Source organism: Zonotrichia leucophrys, chromosome 1 (genome assembly GCF_028769735.1).
Source record: "Zonotrichia leucophrys gambelii isolate GWCS_2022_RI chromosome 1, RI_Zleu_2.0, whole genome shotgun sequence".
Lineage (NCBI taxonomy): Eukaryota > Metazoa > Chordata > Aves > Passeriformes > Passerellidae > Zonotrichia > Zonotrichia leucophrys.
The window spans coordinates 7,453,892-7,472,070 of record NC_088169.1 but is presented as its reverse complement, the minus strand read 5'-3'; the positions used below and the strand labels follow the sequence as shown (position 1 = coordinate 7,472,070).

The 18,179-nt window shown below is 39.9% G+C and overlaps 1 protein-coding gene across 1 annotated transcript in view; it reads right to left on the bottom strand.

The window, feature by feature from the left end:
* LOC135444540 (amine oxidase [flavin-containing] B-like) overlaps window positions 1–18,179 on the bottom strand; it is a 53,553-nt gene that overhangs the window by 22,936 nt on the left and 12,438 nt on the right. Inside the window, exons 2-4 of the mRNA XM_064706370.1 lie at window positions 12,474–12,568; window positions 11,712–11,849; window positions 368–472 (exon numbers count right to left, since the gene is read on the bottom strand). Of these exons, the coding sequence (XP_064562440.1) occupies window positions 368–472; window positions 11,712–11,849; window positions 12,474–12,568 (338 nt within the window). The remainder of the gene's footprint in view (window positions 1–367; window positions 473–11,711; window positions 11,850–12,473; window positions 12,569–18,179) is intronic.

The following is an 18,179-nucleotide window of genomic DNA, read 5'->3' as shown; positions in this document are numbered from 1 at the left end:
AGGTTGAATTTCATGGTAGAAAAGGGCAAATGTTTGAGTTCTGCAAGCCTCTTAAAATATCACTTACCAAATCATCAGGAAAAGTGGTAAAAATCAATCACAGGCACAAACCTTGACATTCCCATAGCCAGAAAAATGAAGGGATGTGTGCAGACAGGCTCAGCAGCACAGGGCTCAGAAGAGTTTGCCAGGAGGCCACTCTCAGACGTGCTCTGGCCATCAGTGGGTACCAAAATGTGTGGCTGCTCTTGGCAGCCCTGGGTTTGCTCAAGGCAGAGCAGCTTTTTTCTGTCTGCACCCCAATCCCTTCCCTCTGCCTCTCATGGAGGCAAGCTGAGCTCATTCAGCTGCAATGCTCGTGCCCTACCTCCTTTCCCATCTCATCCATGGTCCTCCAGAGGTTGTTGTAGTCCAGGTAGGCCAAGGGATTCCACATAGGGGGGAATGGGCCTTTAAAGGTGTAAGATTTACCCTAAAGGATGAAAAACAAACAAAAACATCATTTAAAACCCCAAAAGACAACCATAATCATGGGCTCCATGTGTGGGAAGAAGCACCAAAAGGTTAAGTGTTCACAAAAAGCACAAATTTAATTAATCCATGTGACAGCTTTCTTTCCATGTGACCCAATTCATGGGTCACTGTCTGTGTGTGCAGGACACAGGACAAAAACACAGGACATGCCTTCTGAACATCAGGAAATGCTTTTTCACCATGAGGCTGAGCACTGGCACTGATTGCCCAGAGATGCTGTGGTGTCTTCCATCCTCAGAGACACTCAAAGGTTACCTGAACAAGATCCTGGAAATCAGCTCTGGGAGGTTATTCTGTCATTCCTGTTCTTCTGAACGTGCAATTTAGTGTGATACACAGCTGAATTAGCAAGTCAGACTTAGCAAGCCAGTACAGAACTGATACTTCACCTTCAAAGCTTCACATTCAGCACTTCTGGGCAACCAAACTAACACCCTGCAGTAGAGTCACTACTATCAGACCAAAAAAATTAGTTGGTTATTTGCTACTAAAAAGGAGATACATATATATATATTTATTTTTTTTATTTTACTTATTTTTCCCTTCTAATTGCTTATGAAAACATATGACTGTTAATTGCATTTAGCAGTTTGGTTTTTTGTTTTTCTTTCAAAATCAGACAAAAGCAGTTGTGGTAACCTCTATTATACACTAAATCATAGCTCAGAGACCTTCCTGGGGAAAAAAAAAGTCTCAACTAACCTAAAAATTACCAGCACTGCAGAAAATGTAGCATTTACTGAGCAGACCCATTTTTCTAGCCCAAGACCCCTAGCTGTAAATTACAGAGTGGGACAGTGTGACCAATCCCAATGTCCTAATTACACCATTATATATTTAATAGTCAGATTTTTTTGTATCTAAATCTCCATTACTAGATGTTCACAAAGCCTAGCTTAATTAAGAGTAGAAGACAATGGGTAATTTGTAGAGCTGTTTTATTTACATGGGATTTCCCTGTCTGACCAACTGGATGGCAGCCTAATAGCTTTAAAAATCCACAAGGCTCATTAGCATTATCTGGATACTTGTTTTTTCACAATGCATTATGGAGTCCATAGACAGATAAATAATAAAGGCCATATTGAATGCCACAGCTGATGTTTCAAAATTTATATTAAATTATGTATTTAAGTGTGGACTGTATGAGCATGAATATCAAACAGTAGAAGGACTAACTTTAAATAGATATTTGATGCAGTGCCACACCAATCCATCATTAAAAAAGTATTTACACTGGCATAACAAAATCATACTGCAGCAAGATTTAATATTTATAACCAGGTAACAACAACAACAACAACAACAGTGTCTTTTTGAAGGGAAGTATCCAAAGACCACTTACTCAAAGAAATGTCAGGCCTGATTTGATTTAGGCTCTTTATTAATACTGTGAAAGAAGGGACAGAGAGCACATTACTCAAATCTGCAGGTGTCTGCAAGCACCAGAAGATACAGTAAAAGGGCACAAAGGGATCCTGAAGCACTCAAAACTTGGTCTAGAAATAACAAAACGAGATATATCTTTGAAAAATGCTGGCTAATAACTTTGAGGACTTTCAATTAAAAAAAAAGGATACTCAACCAATAATAAAAAAATCAAACCAATGAAAAAGAAAAAATTAGTTTACAAAACTCCCAAACAGGTCAGAGAAAGTGAAGAAGAAACTGTTTTTCACCTGGTCTTCATGGACAAAAGACCCTAATGGAATCCTTGTCAAAAACACCAAGGCAATGAAAGTCAGGAAGAAAGCAAAATGTAGAGGGAAGGATTTAATTCTTTGGTAAATGGACAAGAAGTAGCTACAAGGAAACAATTTAATTCTGCAGTGCTTTGGAGGATAAATTATTGTTTTTACAATGTCAAAATCAAACTTTTAGAAGTTTTCAGTCAGAAGTTTTATCACAGCCAGAGTAGATCTCCAGTCACTTCATGTGCCAGAGGCTGGAAACCCAGCACTTCCAATTTAAGGATGGACATTATGGCACATGGTCACCTGGAAAATGGAGGGTTGTCTTTATTTTTTTTTTTTATTATTCAGCATGAAAAAAAAAAAAGCGCATTTCCAATTTTTTGTACTCAACTGTATGAAAATATTGGAATCAGGAAAACAAAATCTGGAATCAGGAAAATATATCCCTGTAGATGGAGATGAACAGAAAAAGTTTGCTTCATCAGAGGCATTTGGTTCTAGCATGAACATCTGGGTATAACTATGGAATCTCTTCACATGGAATCAATTTTCACTGGGGCACACATCAATTCATACTTGGCTGCCAAAGGGCTGTGAGAGAAGAGCAAAACCTCAGACCAAGTGCCTTCCTGTCCCACGTGATAACATCTGAACCATGTTGGAAATGATCTTTTAGATATTTGGGGCACATTGAAATTCCATAACTGACCCTATGACCTCAAAAAATCAGTTTTACTGTGGCTTCTGCACTCTGGAGCCTTCACCAGTGTCAGCATCCTGCAAGTATTCCAAAGCCAGAGCTTATCAGTTTGGTTTCAAGTACCTGCTATTTCCCAAATATAGGTTATGAAACAAGCATACTGCTGTGCTCAAGAAAACCAGGACAGCATCAGAATGGGTTATTCTAATTATTGATTTTGTTCTGAGCTTCCTGATCTGCCAGAGGCAACCCTAACCCAGTTATCCCCTCTGAGTGAACTCGAGTCTTATGAATTCCCTGCAGTGCTTCCTGATGAGCGCAGGCTGAGAGACACACAAACCATATTTCTGTTTTACTGTTCTTCTATTTCACTGCATTTGAACTGCCAAAAGCAAAACCTTGGCTATGTCTCTTGTGTAGGAATTTGGGGTGGAAGTCTCACAAAGAACACAAACTCCTATCTGAAAAAAAATAAAACCAGCCATCAAAGTTAGTGAGTTTCCTGTGAAAGTTATTTTCAAGAGCTCCTAAGTCATCTCCTAAGGCCTGATCCTTATTTCTTGCACAAACAGAACTCCAGGAGCTGTCAATCAGAATTTTGTTTGAGAAGAGACTGCCAGACTAGGCTCTACACAGAAGCAAAATTAGCAGCAGCAAAGAAAGACTACAGATGGCTCTGAGTAGTTACCAACAAACCAAGACATTTCAGCTTCACTCGTGCTGAATCTGCATTTTTGCAAACACAAAAACCTTTTTGATACTTAGGCAAAATTTGCTTATTTGCTGGGAATAGCATTCTCTGTGCCTCCTGGTGGTGTGTAATCTCTAAAGAATAACAAGGCACTTGCATGCCCCAAGATGCACAAAACATTTCCTTTTCAAATATTTTTATACCTAAATCAGAGCTGTATAAAACCGTCAACAATAACCACCATTTCCAATCATTTGACACGGCATTTCAACACCAGTTCTATGATGCTCAGAAGTACTTCTTGCCCTTTTTTAATTTGCATATAAAATTTTAGAAATGGTTTCATGATGCCACTTGCAATGCTCCAAAAAAACCCACAACAGCAGCATCAGCACTGCCATTGCATGGATCACTTGCTGCTCACAAAGGCTGTTGCTGCAGTGGGGGCTAAAGCTCATTGAAGATGAAACTAAAGGGAGGAAACTCTTGCAACCCAGCTGTCCCAGGAATAAACCAGCAGGGAAATGAGATACCCAGTGTTTGTCACAAACTTTACAATTCTCAGTAGATTTTCCTCAGCCATCTGTTTCATGTCAACCAAGATTTGACTGAGTTATGATGGACCCGTGTAAGTTGTGCAGAAATAAGATTTCTTTATACACCAGATCTGTTTCAGTTCAAATAGCTGGCTTAAGGAATGGGTTATTATAGAGGGAAAAACCCACAACATGACAACTGAATATCAGCAGCCCCTTGAATATCAGCCCCAGCACTTAGGGGGACACAGGGACCAGGTCTCACATGCCTTCTCCTATGAAGGTGACAGTGAGTAAATGGGAAAGGACTGCCAGGAAATATCAGTGTCTTAATGCAGAGTGGGATTCTCAGGAGAAAATCTGCTTTTGCAGGCCCAGGACAACTGCAGGCTCCCCTAAACATTATGCACCCCGGCGGTGCCAGAGTGAGATGCAGCACTGTGAAATGAAGCCCCTGGTGACAACGATCCATGCATTTTTCATAGCACAGTATAAACACCTTATAAATAAAGTCAGCTCTCACTGAGCACAAATATTCCCTCAGCTAAACCATCTAAACCTTGGACTAACTGAGGCTCACTTCAGCAAGACTGTCACTCTGCATGTTAATTCACAGCTAGACAGGTTTATTGGCACGTAGTGCCCTCTGCTGATTCTCAGCTCTGGTACAGCACACACATCCCATTTTCTCAGATTAAAACCCCAGTAATGTCATCCATACAAAGCTCAGGAACCGTCAAACCCCAAGCTGTAACAAGGAAAATCAGAAACAGAAAAGCATCACTTCAGGCTGTAACTCTGCACCTGTCTCAGATGCTGCTTCTCCTCTGCTGCCTTATGGAAAAGTATAATTTTGGTCTGGTTTTTTTGAGGGGGGCTTTTTGAGGTGTGTGCGTGTGTTTGTTGTTTTTTGGGTGTATATGTGTTTGTTGTTTTTTGAGTGTTTTATGGTTGGTTGGGTTCTTTTTGTATTTAATTCATAACATCTAACAAGATATTTTTGAGACTAAGCCTCTTGTATAATCATAATTCTCAATTTAAAAATGGCGAGTAGCTGGACCAAAATGAGAGGGATTGTACAACCTACTTAGAAACAGAGCTGACCTTCAATTAAGCTCTCTTTATTTTGAAACTGCTCAGGATCTCAAATGCTCAGCTAGTTACTATACTGACAGATATTCTAAAGATAAGAAGATCTATATGTTAGAAAATTTAATTGCAGCAGAAAAATCCTTATAACTGATGGTGAAAAGCTAGAACATTAAAACATGCCAAAATTTCATCCAAATATCTTTCAATATTTAATTTGAGTTCATCAGCTGTGGATGCCAACACGTCTTGGGAATTTCATTAAGAAAACCAATTCCATTTCAAGTGTTGCAGAGCCAGATACAGTGGCTTGAAATATGCATTCTGAAAAGGAAAGGAGCTAATTGGGAACAACTTGTTTCTGTTGTATTATGGAAATAAAGTCCATCTTCACTCTGCTGCACTGGTCATACAATCTGTTAAATACTTGTCATACTTGAAAAAAAGCAGAATTAGAGAAACACCACTGAAGTGATATAGAAATGAAATTGAGGATCTTGAGGATCTGAAGCACATATTTATAGGGACTTTGTTTCTAGATACTCTTTGATACTGGGTTTGTATGTGGCTTTCAACACCTTTCAATTTAACCAGTCAACAAAATGGATAAAATAATTTAAAAACTATTCAGTATTTCTAGAATAAGTCTTAAGAAAAATTTTCCTTTCCTTCTAAAAAGGAGATAAGTGGGGCATAAATAAATGAAAACAAAAGTAAAATGGGGATTCATTTGAAAGAAAGCCTTCAAAAGAGCATCTGCCCACAGCATAACTGAGCAGACACACTGTCGCAAACTAGAACACTTGGTTTATGTAAAACGTGACTTTAGGGTCACTAAAAATATGAAAGTTTACATAAAATTTTACAGACATGTGAAACCCAGTATGCTCAGACAGTTGTTCCAGTATTAAATATACATTTCTCTAATTCTGCTTTCCTGTAGACATTAATCAGCTTCTCAAGGGAAACAAAAATCAGCTCTACAGTCAGATGCAATGAAGCTTTTCTCCCAGCAGCTTCAATTAAATAATCTAGGTGGGAGCACAAGTCCTTTTCCTTGTCTCCTCACCAACAGACCATGGAGCTGGGAAAGCTAAGACTCAGGAAGACTTTTCTCCCCTCAAATTTAATTAAGAAATGCATACTTTATTCACAGTTCATTTTTCTTACTTGCATCTTCATGCTACAATTAGGCCACAGCTTCCAGCCTCCCATTCAATCTTCCTGATCAATAAACACCTTTTGCAAGACCCTACTTTACAGCCCCCCTTGACAGAGATCATTTTGCAGATTTCTTGTCCATAATTGCTTCTTTTAGGCTGCTTTAATCCAAATATCTACATTTTAATTTAAAAAGTCCTAATGAGGAAATTTCTTTTTGCAAATACTGCTAGCTGGCTGGCATGGAGAAAAGGGAAGGTGCCCCTTATGACCATGTTTGCAGGGGTCTTAGGATGAGGGAAGAGATGAGGATCTGACTCCGTGTTCCAGAAGGCTTGATTTATTATTTTATTATATATATTACATTAAAACTATACTAAAAGAATAGAAGAAAAGGTTTCATCAGAAGGCTAGCTAAGAATAGAAAAAGAAGGAATAATAACAAAGTCTTGTGGCTCAGACTCTGTCCAAGCCAGCTGACTGTGATTGACCATTAATTACAAACAACCAACATGAGACCAATCACAGATGCACCTGTTGCATTCCACAGCAGCAGATAATCATTGTTTGCATTTTGTTCCTGAGGCCTTTCAGCTTCTCAGGAGGAAAAATCCTAAGGAAAGGATTTTTCAGAAAAGATGTCTGCAACAGCCCCTCTATTTACAGGTCCAGTGAGACCAAACACGCCCAGCTTTTCCTACACTCCTGCCAAAAGCTGCTCTTCATTCTCTGACTGCAGGATATTCCTTCTGGGGATTTGGAAGATGCTTTCACCAACTTGAGCTTGACCAACATCAGACTCACTTTTGAAGCTACAAGTGGTTGTGATAATGACACAGGCAGGAATGTGGCAGGAATGTCTGCATCCTCATCTCCAGAAAAGGGTTAAAATAACATAGATCTGTGTTCCAGTAAAGCCACCTGATGCTATCAAGGCCCTGCAGCAATTTAAGTGCCTTTGAATTTACTTGGCTTCCTTTTCAAGAGAGCAGATTCCCAGCTTCTTCAACATTCAGATGTCGTTTTTCCCAATTCCCCAAATTCTTGTTCACAAATTGTCACCACAAAGGAGAGAACACAAAAGATGAGAGGCTATTTCACCTCATTTAAACTGATAGCCCCTGAGTCTCACAGTCTTTCCATTCTCTGACTGCACTCTAATTGACATATACAAAGAACATGAAAGCACTTTTATCAAGTCATTCAAAAGTGCATTTAAGCAGTTATGTTCTGTAGTACAGACTATGCTAGAAGATACTGCCCTTAGACTTGCAGACAAGGCAGGTGAAAAGCTTAAATAAATCATATTGCTTAGCTTCAGTGCATGTATCACAGAAATCACAGAAGAAACGCCACTAAATTCTGCAGCTTTAGACACAGCAGTCACTTATCCAGCTGCTAATTAAATCCCAATACAACACGACCATCATATTTCTAATTCATGAACAAGACCACTGCAAACTGCATTTTAATAAGCACAATAGTGATGAAAATGAATGACACCCAAGAGGGCTGTAAAATTTTGTTTTGCAAGTCTACTGTAGATCAGTAGGCAACCTGGCCAAAATCAGGGCAGATTTGGGGTCCTGGTTAAAAGTACTGTGTGCAGAGGATTAAATATTCATCCTCGTGAGGTGCTGCAGGCAGGGCTCCCATTACCACTCTCCCCAGAGCTGTCAATTATTAATCTTTGTATGAAAGTGGTGCCAAACTTCAAGGGGGCATGACATGCACTCAGACACCTCCAGCCAGTGCTGCTGGCACAGGGATGAGCATGAGGAAACTCCAGGGAACTTAACTGAGGGAATGGTGGGGTGGCAAGTTGCTGTCAAGAACTTTTTCAGTGCCAGGGGAGGGGATTCTTCCTGTTTCCCCCAGAATCTTAACCTGAAAGAACTCCAGGACGGGTGCTGGGGCTTTTTTGATGAAAAAACAACTAAAGAAACAACTCAATTATAACCACAAGAGGAATATTTCAGGTGCAACAGGTTGTGAAAATAGCCAGCTACCTCAGCCAGCTGTTAGCACTATCCACTATCCTGCCCTGGGACAACACAGAGACTAGAAGGAACAAGTGTTTCCCCAATTTTTAATAATATGGAATTTGCAAGAAGCATCAATGGCATTATCCCGTAAAAAGATCTGGCCGAAAATAGGGTCAGAGGATGTTCAGTTGGCACCACAGCTGGACAAAGAGTGGATCATCCCCACAGCACAGGAAGGAACCATGCAAAAGCATTCACTGGGCAAGCCATTCATACAAAGAAATGTTTCCTCACAGAGATTTGGGATAGCAGAGCAAACCAGTTCCACAGTTACCTTGGAGAATGAACCTGTGTTACAACTGAAAATAAGGTAAATTTGTTTTTTAAAATGCAGAATGTTGGCATAGCTAATGAGGCTCCACAGAAGTGAAGTACAGCTTGAATTAACAAGGAAAATTTGTTAATTAAACCCCCACAATACCTGGCACGTTTTCACATTTCATCCTTTCCAGAGACTGTTACATGGTAAAAATTACTGGGACTATATGCTCTTAGCTTTGCTTTTTAAAAGACAAAAGCTGTCATTTTGGTGAGGAAAATAAACACCAATAGTCAAAAGTTGCAAATGTGCATATCGAAGGTACGACCCTGAATCCTCTCCTGGGTAGCTGAGAATTTATTCCCATTTTAAGGGGCATTTTTACAGATTTTACATCTGCCTACCAGTCCACTGGGAGAACTGTTAGGAGATGATGACTTCTCAGACAGTTCTGCTTTTGCTTCTTAAATCTGGATTTATGAACCTAATTTCAGTTGGGCTATTGAAAAATCAATGGTGTTCAGGCAGCAATTTGCCTACCAAATACTACTTACAGAGCTATACTAATTTTCTCACTAAGGCTGATGAACCAGTATTTAAAAAATGAAAAGAACATACTAATCTCTTTTCAAAGACCATGAAAAAGGCTGCTTAACAAGTGGAGGGAAAAGAAAAAAAAATTAGGGCAAGAAACATAATTTTTAGTTTCTGTGAAAATATCACACGTCATATAAGCAAGACCAAAAATAATCTCACAATGGAACCCGGCATTAAAAAAGATTAAAGGAGAAAAGAACCATGCAACCCAATCAAGCTGGTAAAGCCTAATTAGCAGAGACCCACCCAGAGATCAACAAAATGCATTCTTTTCATTTTGTAGTACAAAGAAGCTGCATATATTACTTGTATTAAAAAGCCTCTAAAATGAATTTAATTAACCATGAAAGGCTTTATTTTGCCTTTGGGTATAAGTAAAAACAGTGGCTGATTTTACAAGATGCACTGTGATGCCTGATTTTTGCGCAGCAAAAAGAAGAATTAAAACCTTTAGGTTTCCTCGCCTCTCTGGGCTCGGATAATTTGGTGGTCCAGAATTTAATTACATTTGACCACAGTAACAAAGCTTGGGTCAGCATGTGAATTCAAATTCACACAGGGGACACAGCCCTTTGTGTGCTTTGAATATACAACCTGGGAGCACTGCCCAGATTTCAAGGAGCCCACGAGCACTGTTCATTTTCAGGGAAACCCTGGACAAGCCCCATGGCTCAGAAATATGCAAGGAATGTGTTGAAGATACATGAAATGCTGAAGATTTGGCCACAAGACAGTGCATATATTTATTATATAATGCTCACATGCCAATTATTTAACTGTGAGTAATTCTTCAGCTATGCTAATGATTCCCCACAATTGGAAAAACATAGGATAAAAATGGAAATAAAGGATTTTAAATGAATGAAATCACAAAATGCAAAGGATGTGCTGCTGACTGTGGAATTATCTCTTTACCTCTTGCTTGGCTAGCAGGGAGTTCTGGCACAGAGTTCTCTCCCTCCTCTCTTCAGGAACTCCTACAGGCAATTGAGCCTACAAACTGTTTCCATACAACCTTTAGGGTCTTAGCATGGCTTGGGAGTGCCCAGCCAGCAGCTGGGATCTCTCTCCTTGGAGACTCCCAACACTTGACTGGGAACAACTCCAATAAACAGTGATTTCTGGCACTACTTTGGAATGCCACCATGCTTTTCAGGACAGCAGGTTGCCCTGAAAAGCTGGGCATCCTGACTGGCCATGTCAAGTGTTCCCCCTCGTGGCAGGACCTCCTGTCACTGTTAGGGAGATCTGAAGGCTAAAAACTGTGAACAAACAGAACATTTGGCTTTGAAAACAATGCCAGAGGCACACAAAACAGAGCAGCGTGGAAGTATCCATTAGTTCTACCACAGAAATGGTAATTACAGACAGCCACCATAGCAAATCACTTTGAGAACACTTTTCTTTTTCATTACAATTGAGTGGAAAAATAATGGAAAACATGACAGGACATCTTTCCTCTGTTGCTGTTTTAAAAACTGTCAATGTCTTTAACCTTTGATCAAACATCAACTACAAATATTTTGCCAGTCATTGCCCAATGGCTTTTCCTAAGCATACAATGAAACCCAGAGTTAACTTCCTTGGGTCTAACAAGGAAAGTTTCCTTTCTGTGCAAGTGCAGCACTGGTCTATATCAGGAAAGGAGAAAGGATGCTCTTTTGGAGAACGACTACTGAGAATACGTGGGCTTTTTAACAGCTTTGCCATAGCTGTTCTATTTCAGACCATGTGGAGGCTCAGATCTGCCTCCACAACACTGTCTGATTCCCAGAGCCTTTTGCAGTTACTATTTTGCTACCCTGCATGTTAAGCCTCCTCATCAGCACAACCAGACACAGCCTTTCACGTTCCTTTCATCAGCATAATAAATGTCACTGGTTTAGGAAGCCCATCCTGGGAGACTTTCGCCCCCCTGGAGATACCTCCAGGACTTCTGAAAGGGATTCTCAGACACCTTGGGCAGTGGATACCAGAGCTGGCCTGCACAGAAGAGTCACAGCTTAAAAATTGTGAATGTCTTTAACCTTTGATCAAACATCACCTATAAATATTTTGCCAGTCATTGCCCAATGGCTTTTCCTAAGCACATAATGAAACCCAGAGTTAAAACAAGTTTTTTGAGAGCTTTCATATAACCTGAACCACAGCAAAAGCTAACAGGAGTACACAAATAAAGTACACAGAAGCACCCACAGGGTACAAATAAAGATGTGGGTGTGTCATAATTTGTACTAGTAATTTGTTGGTGATTTCATAACCCACACAGTTATTTTTTTAACCAACAATCTCAGATGCCGCATGCTCAAACAGGTACTCTCCACTGCAGCAAGAGCGGAAAACAAGGAGAAAGGAGATCACTACCATGTTCATGTTTACAGCAGCAGCTTGAGAGCATCTCTTACCTTGACATGGTGAATCAGGTGCTCAACTTCATTCACTTTGTATGTCTCTATTCCCAGCTCCTTAGAGAGCCTCAGCAGACGATTCTGTGTTGGCCCCACGTAAGCCCCTCCAAGGTCCACATATTTAACTTGCTTATTCTGGTTTATCACAGACAACACACACAAAAGGGAAGAAAAAAAAAGCAAAACCAAAAGAGATAAGCCCTTTGTAAATAGCATACAAGTTAAAAGAGCAATCCAGAGGAATGAAATTAAATTAAATAATCCCAGGGCATTTTGGCTAAGATTCTTCTCCCCAAGGAAAACAAATTCTTTGGTAGAATTCTGGTGTGGTGAATACTGAGTTCATAACCAGCATGTTCATTATCATTTGGAGTCCATAACCAGAATAGGTGACTCATTGTTATATTGCAGCCTTAAAAAGAGGAAAGAGCCTGGCAGGCAGAGAGAGGAGAGTCAGAGACATTTGTGCAGCTCTTGCTCAGTCAGGCATCTCACCAACGATCAGTTTAAAACACACTACCCTAGAAGCACAGGCAAGATTTTCTAGTGGGCAGAGTGAGAGGAGGTGTCCTCCAGAGGAAATATTCTGTCCCCACCATCCTACTGGGATGGTAAAGACAGACTGGTAAGTCTTTCCCTTCTCTTATTGGTAAAACATCAGGAAATTTCCCACCTGCTGGTACTCTAGAAATTTTCCCTCACATGGCACACTCTGTAAGTATGAATATGTGGTATAAAAATGGCTCTGGGCATAATTACCCTTACGGTGAAAGTTCTTCCACCAACTCTGTCATTGGCTTCCAGCAGCACCACATTCAGGCCTGACTCAGTCAGTAGCTTGGCTGCTGAGAGACCTAAAAGATAAAAAGAAAAGGAATTAAGGAATACTTCTGTGTATGCACTGCACAGCTCTTGTGATTTGACATGTAAATACTCTCATAGCTGTCCATCCAAATCCTGATTTTTTCATTCAAACACTATACCAGAGTGGTGAGGTGGTGGAATTAAAACCCTCAAAACCCAATAATCATTAAAAGGAACTGAAGCCATCTAATTAAACAGTTGTTGTCCAATGTTACATGTGCTGAGCAAGTTTTTCACCACATGCTCAGGAATTCTGATGCATCAGCCAGCACTTGGTACAATGGTCACCCAGCCAGGCAGAGAACTTACAAACTTTACTATTTGTAAACAGAAAGCTGCCCTCCCCACCATTTCATTTTTATATAACCCCAACAACAACAAAAAGGGAAGAAGTATTATTATGATTGTTCTAAATTAATTAAGTTTTCCTGACACTTGTTCTATGTCTCTCTTTCCAGTTCTGAATATTTTGGAGCACAGTAGCAAAGTTCCCACACAGTCAGGTCAGAGGTTTCATCTCCAGAAGAACACATGGTCTGACCAAAAGATAGAATGTGCAGCTGTGTGTGGCAACAAGAATTAAAAGTATGGGTAAGTCTACCCCAAAAAATTGCTTCTTTCTCATCCATTTTTAAAACATTTTATTTCCATCTTGCGACTCTTGAAGCTGAGACACCCAAGTGAAGGAACAGTAAAAACAGAGGGGGCAATATCTCTTTTTAGTCGTGATGTCATAAATCCTCACAATTGCAGTGGAAAATAGCAGAGTCAAGCCCTGCAGCAAGTGTGGGAATGAAGAGAACTAGAAAGGGTGCACAGGGAGGGAACCCAGCCCACAACCTCTCAGCTTCCTAAGAACATCTCTGCCTTTTACTTCAGCACACAAACTGAGATTTAAATAAACTGAGGTGCTTACTTTGGCTACAAGTGAATTTCTAGTGAGACAAGAGTTATATTCTAGCAGGTTGTATCATCCTTTTGAACCAACAGGATGTGCTGAATAAAGTTCAGCAAGAGGCCAGGCTGGAAGCCACACTCATACATCATAATTTATCTCTCCTTTTGGCTCCCTGCCTTGTTACCATGAGAATGCAATCAGCTCCCTCTGTGTGTCCTAGTACATGCAGTTTTTGAGTTGTCATCCAAACAGATTGTTCCAAGCAGAAAGCAGCCGTGGAAGAAATGGCAAAAGGAACTGACAGCAAAAACAGATGGCCCAAGCTAACATGGCAGGAGTGAATGAAATGAAAATGAAGAAAATATAGCAGCCCTGGGGAGAGGCTACAGAACATTCTGGTCACCAACTCGTGGACTGGGGGTAGGAGAACCCAGTCCTGTTTCTAGCCCTGTAGTGAAACTGCTGCAATGGGCTGCAGTTAAGCTCTTTCTTTCTCCATTAAAAAAAAAAATTAAAAAGAGAGGAAGAATGTTACAATAGTGTAGACCTATCTGAAGAATTTGACATTTTCTGAAGAGCAGCTGCAGATGTTTCCATTAAAACATCATACCCTTCTGCCATTTTTTTTTTCCTTAGTTTCATGGGCTTATTTATCTTGGGTTTTCACATAAGTGTTTTGTGAGAAAAGCAGTAATGAAACTGATAAAGGTCTTTCCATACTTCCTACTGAGGAAATTATATTGCAAAAACATCTGGCTGGATCAGTGGCCTTGACTACACTCAAAAATATTTGAAGAGACCAAGGAAGAACATAATACAGAAACAGCCATGGTATGTTAACATAGACAACCCCTTCAAAAAACTTGCAAAGAGAGTTTGCCTCCTGAAGAAAAAATAGGAAAAAATCTCCTAAATAAATCTGGCTCATCTGTCAAAGAAAAAAAAAGAAGTTACTTCTCAAAAAAGACAAATATTTCATCAGCTGGGAGAGGATCAATAGCAGTTATTAATAATTTACAGAATGAATGCATAAACTGAAGGCTGCTGTCACTGAAGGTCTCTGCTGGCTTTTCATGCTAACAGGTATTGAGTAATCAATTAATAGCATTCAGTTACCAACACTGATTAAAGGATATGAGATTTGACTTTCTTTATTAAAATCTAATGAATAAACATTGCAGTGCAGCTGGGAACAAAGGCAGTTTATTCCCAGGAGCTGAACCAACAGAGAAGTTTGTAAAAGGATAACTCTCCAGATTCCACTGAACTGCAGCTGATTGGCAGCCCAGGTACCACCTCCTCCTTTCCTCCTGCACCTTTCCCCCACCTGATTGCACCTACCCAGTATTTACTCCCCATTTTGGAGCATGTGTCACCTTTCCCCCACCCCCTGGCACATTCACACATGGACCTGTTAAAGATGGACAGGAGTTTCCTCTTTCCTGAAGCAAAAACAACAACCAGAACAGTGCTGAGGGAATGATCAGGCTCATTAATATCTCACTGCCCTGTCCATGCCCATCCTCCAGCAGATCTGAGCTCTGCAGGGGCAGGGATGTGTCCTTGGGGCTTGGGAGATGCAGCCTGCAGGGTTCCCAAACCAAGCATCACCTGATCACTTCAAGGGCCGGTGATCCCCCCTTCCTCTCAGCCACTTCACAGCTCTGTTCTGGGCCCAAGTTTGCTGCAGAAATCATCACAAACACATAACAGGAAAAAGATGGAAGAAGAAGAGGCCCAGGAGGGTCAGAGGGCACAGCAAAAGACCAGAGTAGGTCTCTCAGCACACACAGAACACGAAAACTCAAGGCTGCTGGTGACAGAGACCACATCACAGTGCAAGTGCCAGCTGGGAATGTTGCTGGTTTTGGTACCTCACACATTGAGAATCACAGCATTGCCACATCACTCCACACCTGTTCCTGGAGCTGGACCCAAGGCTCCAGATGGGCTCTTGGACTGTCACTATAATAACAGTGAGAGGAGTGGATGTTTGGGAGGGAGAGCTCTGAGCCAAAGTGGTACAAGAGCAGGGAAGGCACCAGGAACAGTAACAAAAGCATATTAAAGTGGAAATGAACACTAAAATGTGAATATTGGGGTGAGAGGTTGAGGTTTGCAGCAGAAAACCCCACAAGCCACAGCCTCTATTCTGGGCAAGAGGCAGAGTGGTCTCTCTGTGCCTCAATTGCTGCAAACAGAGCACACACAATACCTGCGAAGCAAAGCCTGGAAAAATCAGTCACACATGATATAAGGTCTCCTCTTGAGAAGTTTAACCCTTCACATGTTTCACATTCCAGCACTGCCTCTGACTTACCTGCCACTGTAACACATCACTAACAAAAGGCAGATCTTTGAGATTGCCCCCATTCCTCACAAGCAAGGCAAAGAGCTGCATTGAAATGCAAAAACCATCCAAAACTGTGACTGATGCTATTATTGCTCCTATGCACAGTGTTCTGTCACCCAGAGGCAGCTTCCCCTGCTCCCCAGGAGCATTTCAGTAGAATCAGATCTGAATTGCAATATAAGGGTTCAGCCACTTTTGCCACCACTTCATAGAAGACAGAAACTGGGTGCAGGTTCCAGCACAGGTCAGCTTTCTCCCCACAGAGAGCCATATATAAATACAGAGAGAGAGAGATACAGCAGAAATCAAACAGTTAAGCAGCCTCACCTGCAGTTCTGCTCAAAGAACCAACAGGCAGGTAATTAATGCAAACAACAAAGAAGCAAAGATGATTATTTGAAGCCCCAGACTGAAAATACCACCGTGTTTAGAGGATGCTTAACTGGGCAAGCCTCCATCTGTCACCATGGCAACCTGGTACCCAAGGAGCCACCCAGAGATGCTGGTGGGAGATTGCCTCCCCCAGAATCTTATAACACAAGTTCAAGTCATGAAAATCATTCCTCTCCCCACCGTGCAGCACTCTGCATTCACACAGAGTGGACTCAAATGTAATCATCACAGTAATTATTTTATCTTCAGTTCCAACTTCTTTCTTTCTTGTTTGATGTCTCTGTACCTACTAAATGCCTTAAATTGCACCATTTCACTAAACAGCTTCATTACAACCTCACTTCCTAACATCAACAGTTTTCTTATCCTGAGAGAATGACTAATGTAGATTTTTAATTCTTTTTTAAACCGAAAATTTTAAATGTTTATGCTAGGGCAAAATCCAAACTGCTATTTAATATATATATATATAATATATAATATATAATATATAATATATAATATATAATATATAATATATAATATATAATATATAATATATAATATATAATATATAATATATAATATATAATATATAATATATAATATATGCGTGTGTGTGCTTATTCAAACTACATATACTTGTATTATATATAATATAAATACTATATTTATAATATTTATCTTTGAATTGATAAATGTGAGAAGAGTCTTATTTTTCATCTGACGCCCATGTGCCCTACGATCAAATATATTTGACTATCTAAAGAGTATTTTAAAGCAAATTTTCTATAAAACCTAAAATTAATAACACCATTCTATTCTGCCTGGAATCAGCAATTTTACTGAAACACCCTTTAATCTTAGCATTTCAGAAAAAAAAAAAACACTAGAAAGGATATGACTGGAAGTTGCATCTCTGAAAAGCTGTAAATTTCTGAAGACATTCCTGTTGTACTTTCTCTGTATTACTCACTACTTTATCATGTTCCTCAATAATTATTATCTCCTCTCTTATATAATTATAAAAATCATCTACAAATTCTAAATTTTAATTAATGGAGGAAGCAAAGAAAGTTCTAAGCCACAGGCATTCAATTAATAGCTTCTAAAATGGCTGGCACAAAAAAATTGTTCACCTTATAACCATAAAAATTCCTCCCTTGACTAAAATTATACATTGAGCAGGAAAAAATGCTGCCATTGTGCTTGTGCTGTATTAACTTGCAGCTCTTAATGCAGAACTTCCTCCAATTCATGGAATTTGCCATCATTTCCCTCCCTGTATTTATTTTGACACAAAAGATATGTTTGCAAAGGATTTTTTTTATCCTGGTTGTCAACCTGTTCAGCCACATGTAAATGACTGAGCCTGCAGAGATGTCAGGTAGCAGATGCTGCTTTGCACAGGGCCAGAGGGCAGAGCAGGCTTGGAAGAGCAGTGAACAAACATTGCACCAGGCTCAGCATCAGGATGTACCCAAAAATGCACCTTGGAAATAGGATAACAGTCTGCAGAACAAGCACAGCCCTCTGCCCTGGGGTTAATGGAGAAATTGGGGGATGCAGAAATTAATCACAAGACTGACAGCAAAAAAAGGAAACATAACACAATTGATTATATACATACCAATTCAGGGTCTAAGGTAGGGGAACTCAAGTATTTTTAACAGAATTATTCAATTATTCATAGATTTCCATGGATATTTAAAACATTTAAGCTGTTATTTAACACATTTAAGCTGTTACTTTAGTAATCTTCATGTTCTTCTTCTTGATCTTGAATATAAGTCTCATTTTGACCAGAGAGGCCACTTCTCTTAATTTAAGTGATGAGTCTCAAAGAAAAAAAAAACCTTTAAAAAAAACCCCAAACCCAAATAAACAAATAAAAAATCCCCACCTGAAGTATCTAAAATGTTAAAGAAAAAAAAAAGGAAATCTGTCAAAATCTACAAAAAATTATAGAAGTTGGTAC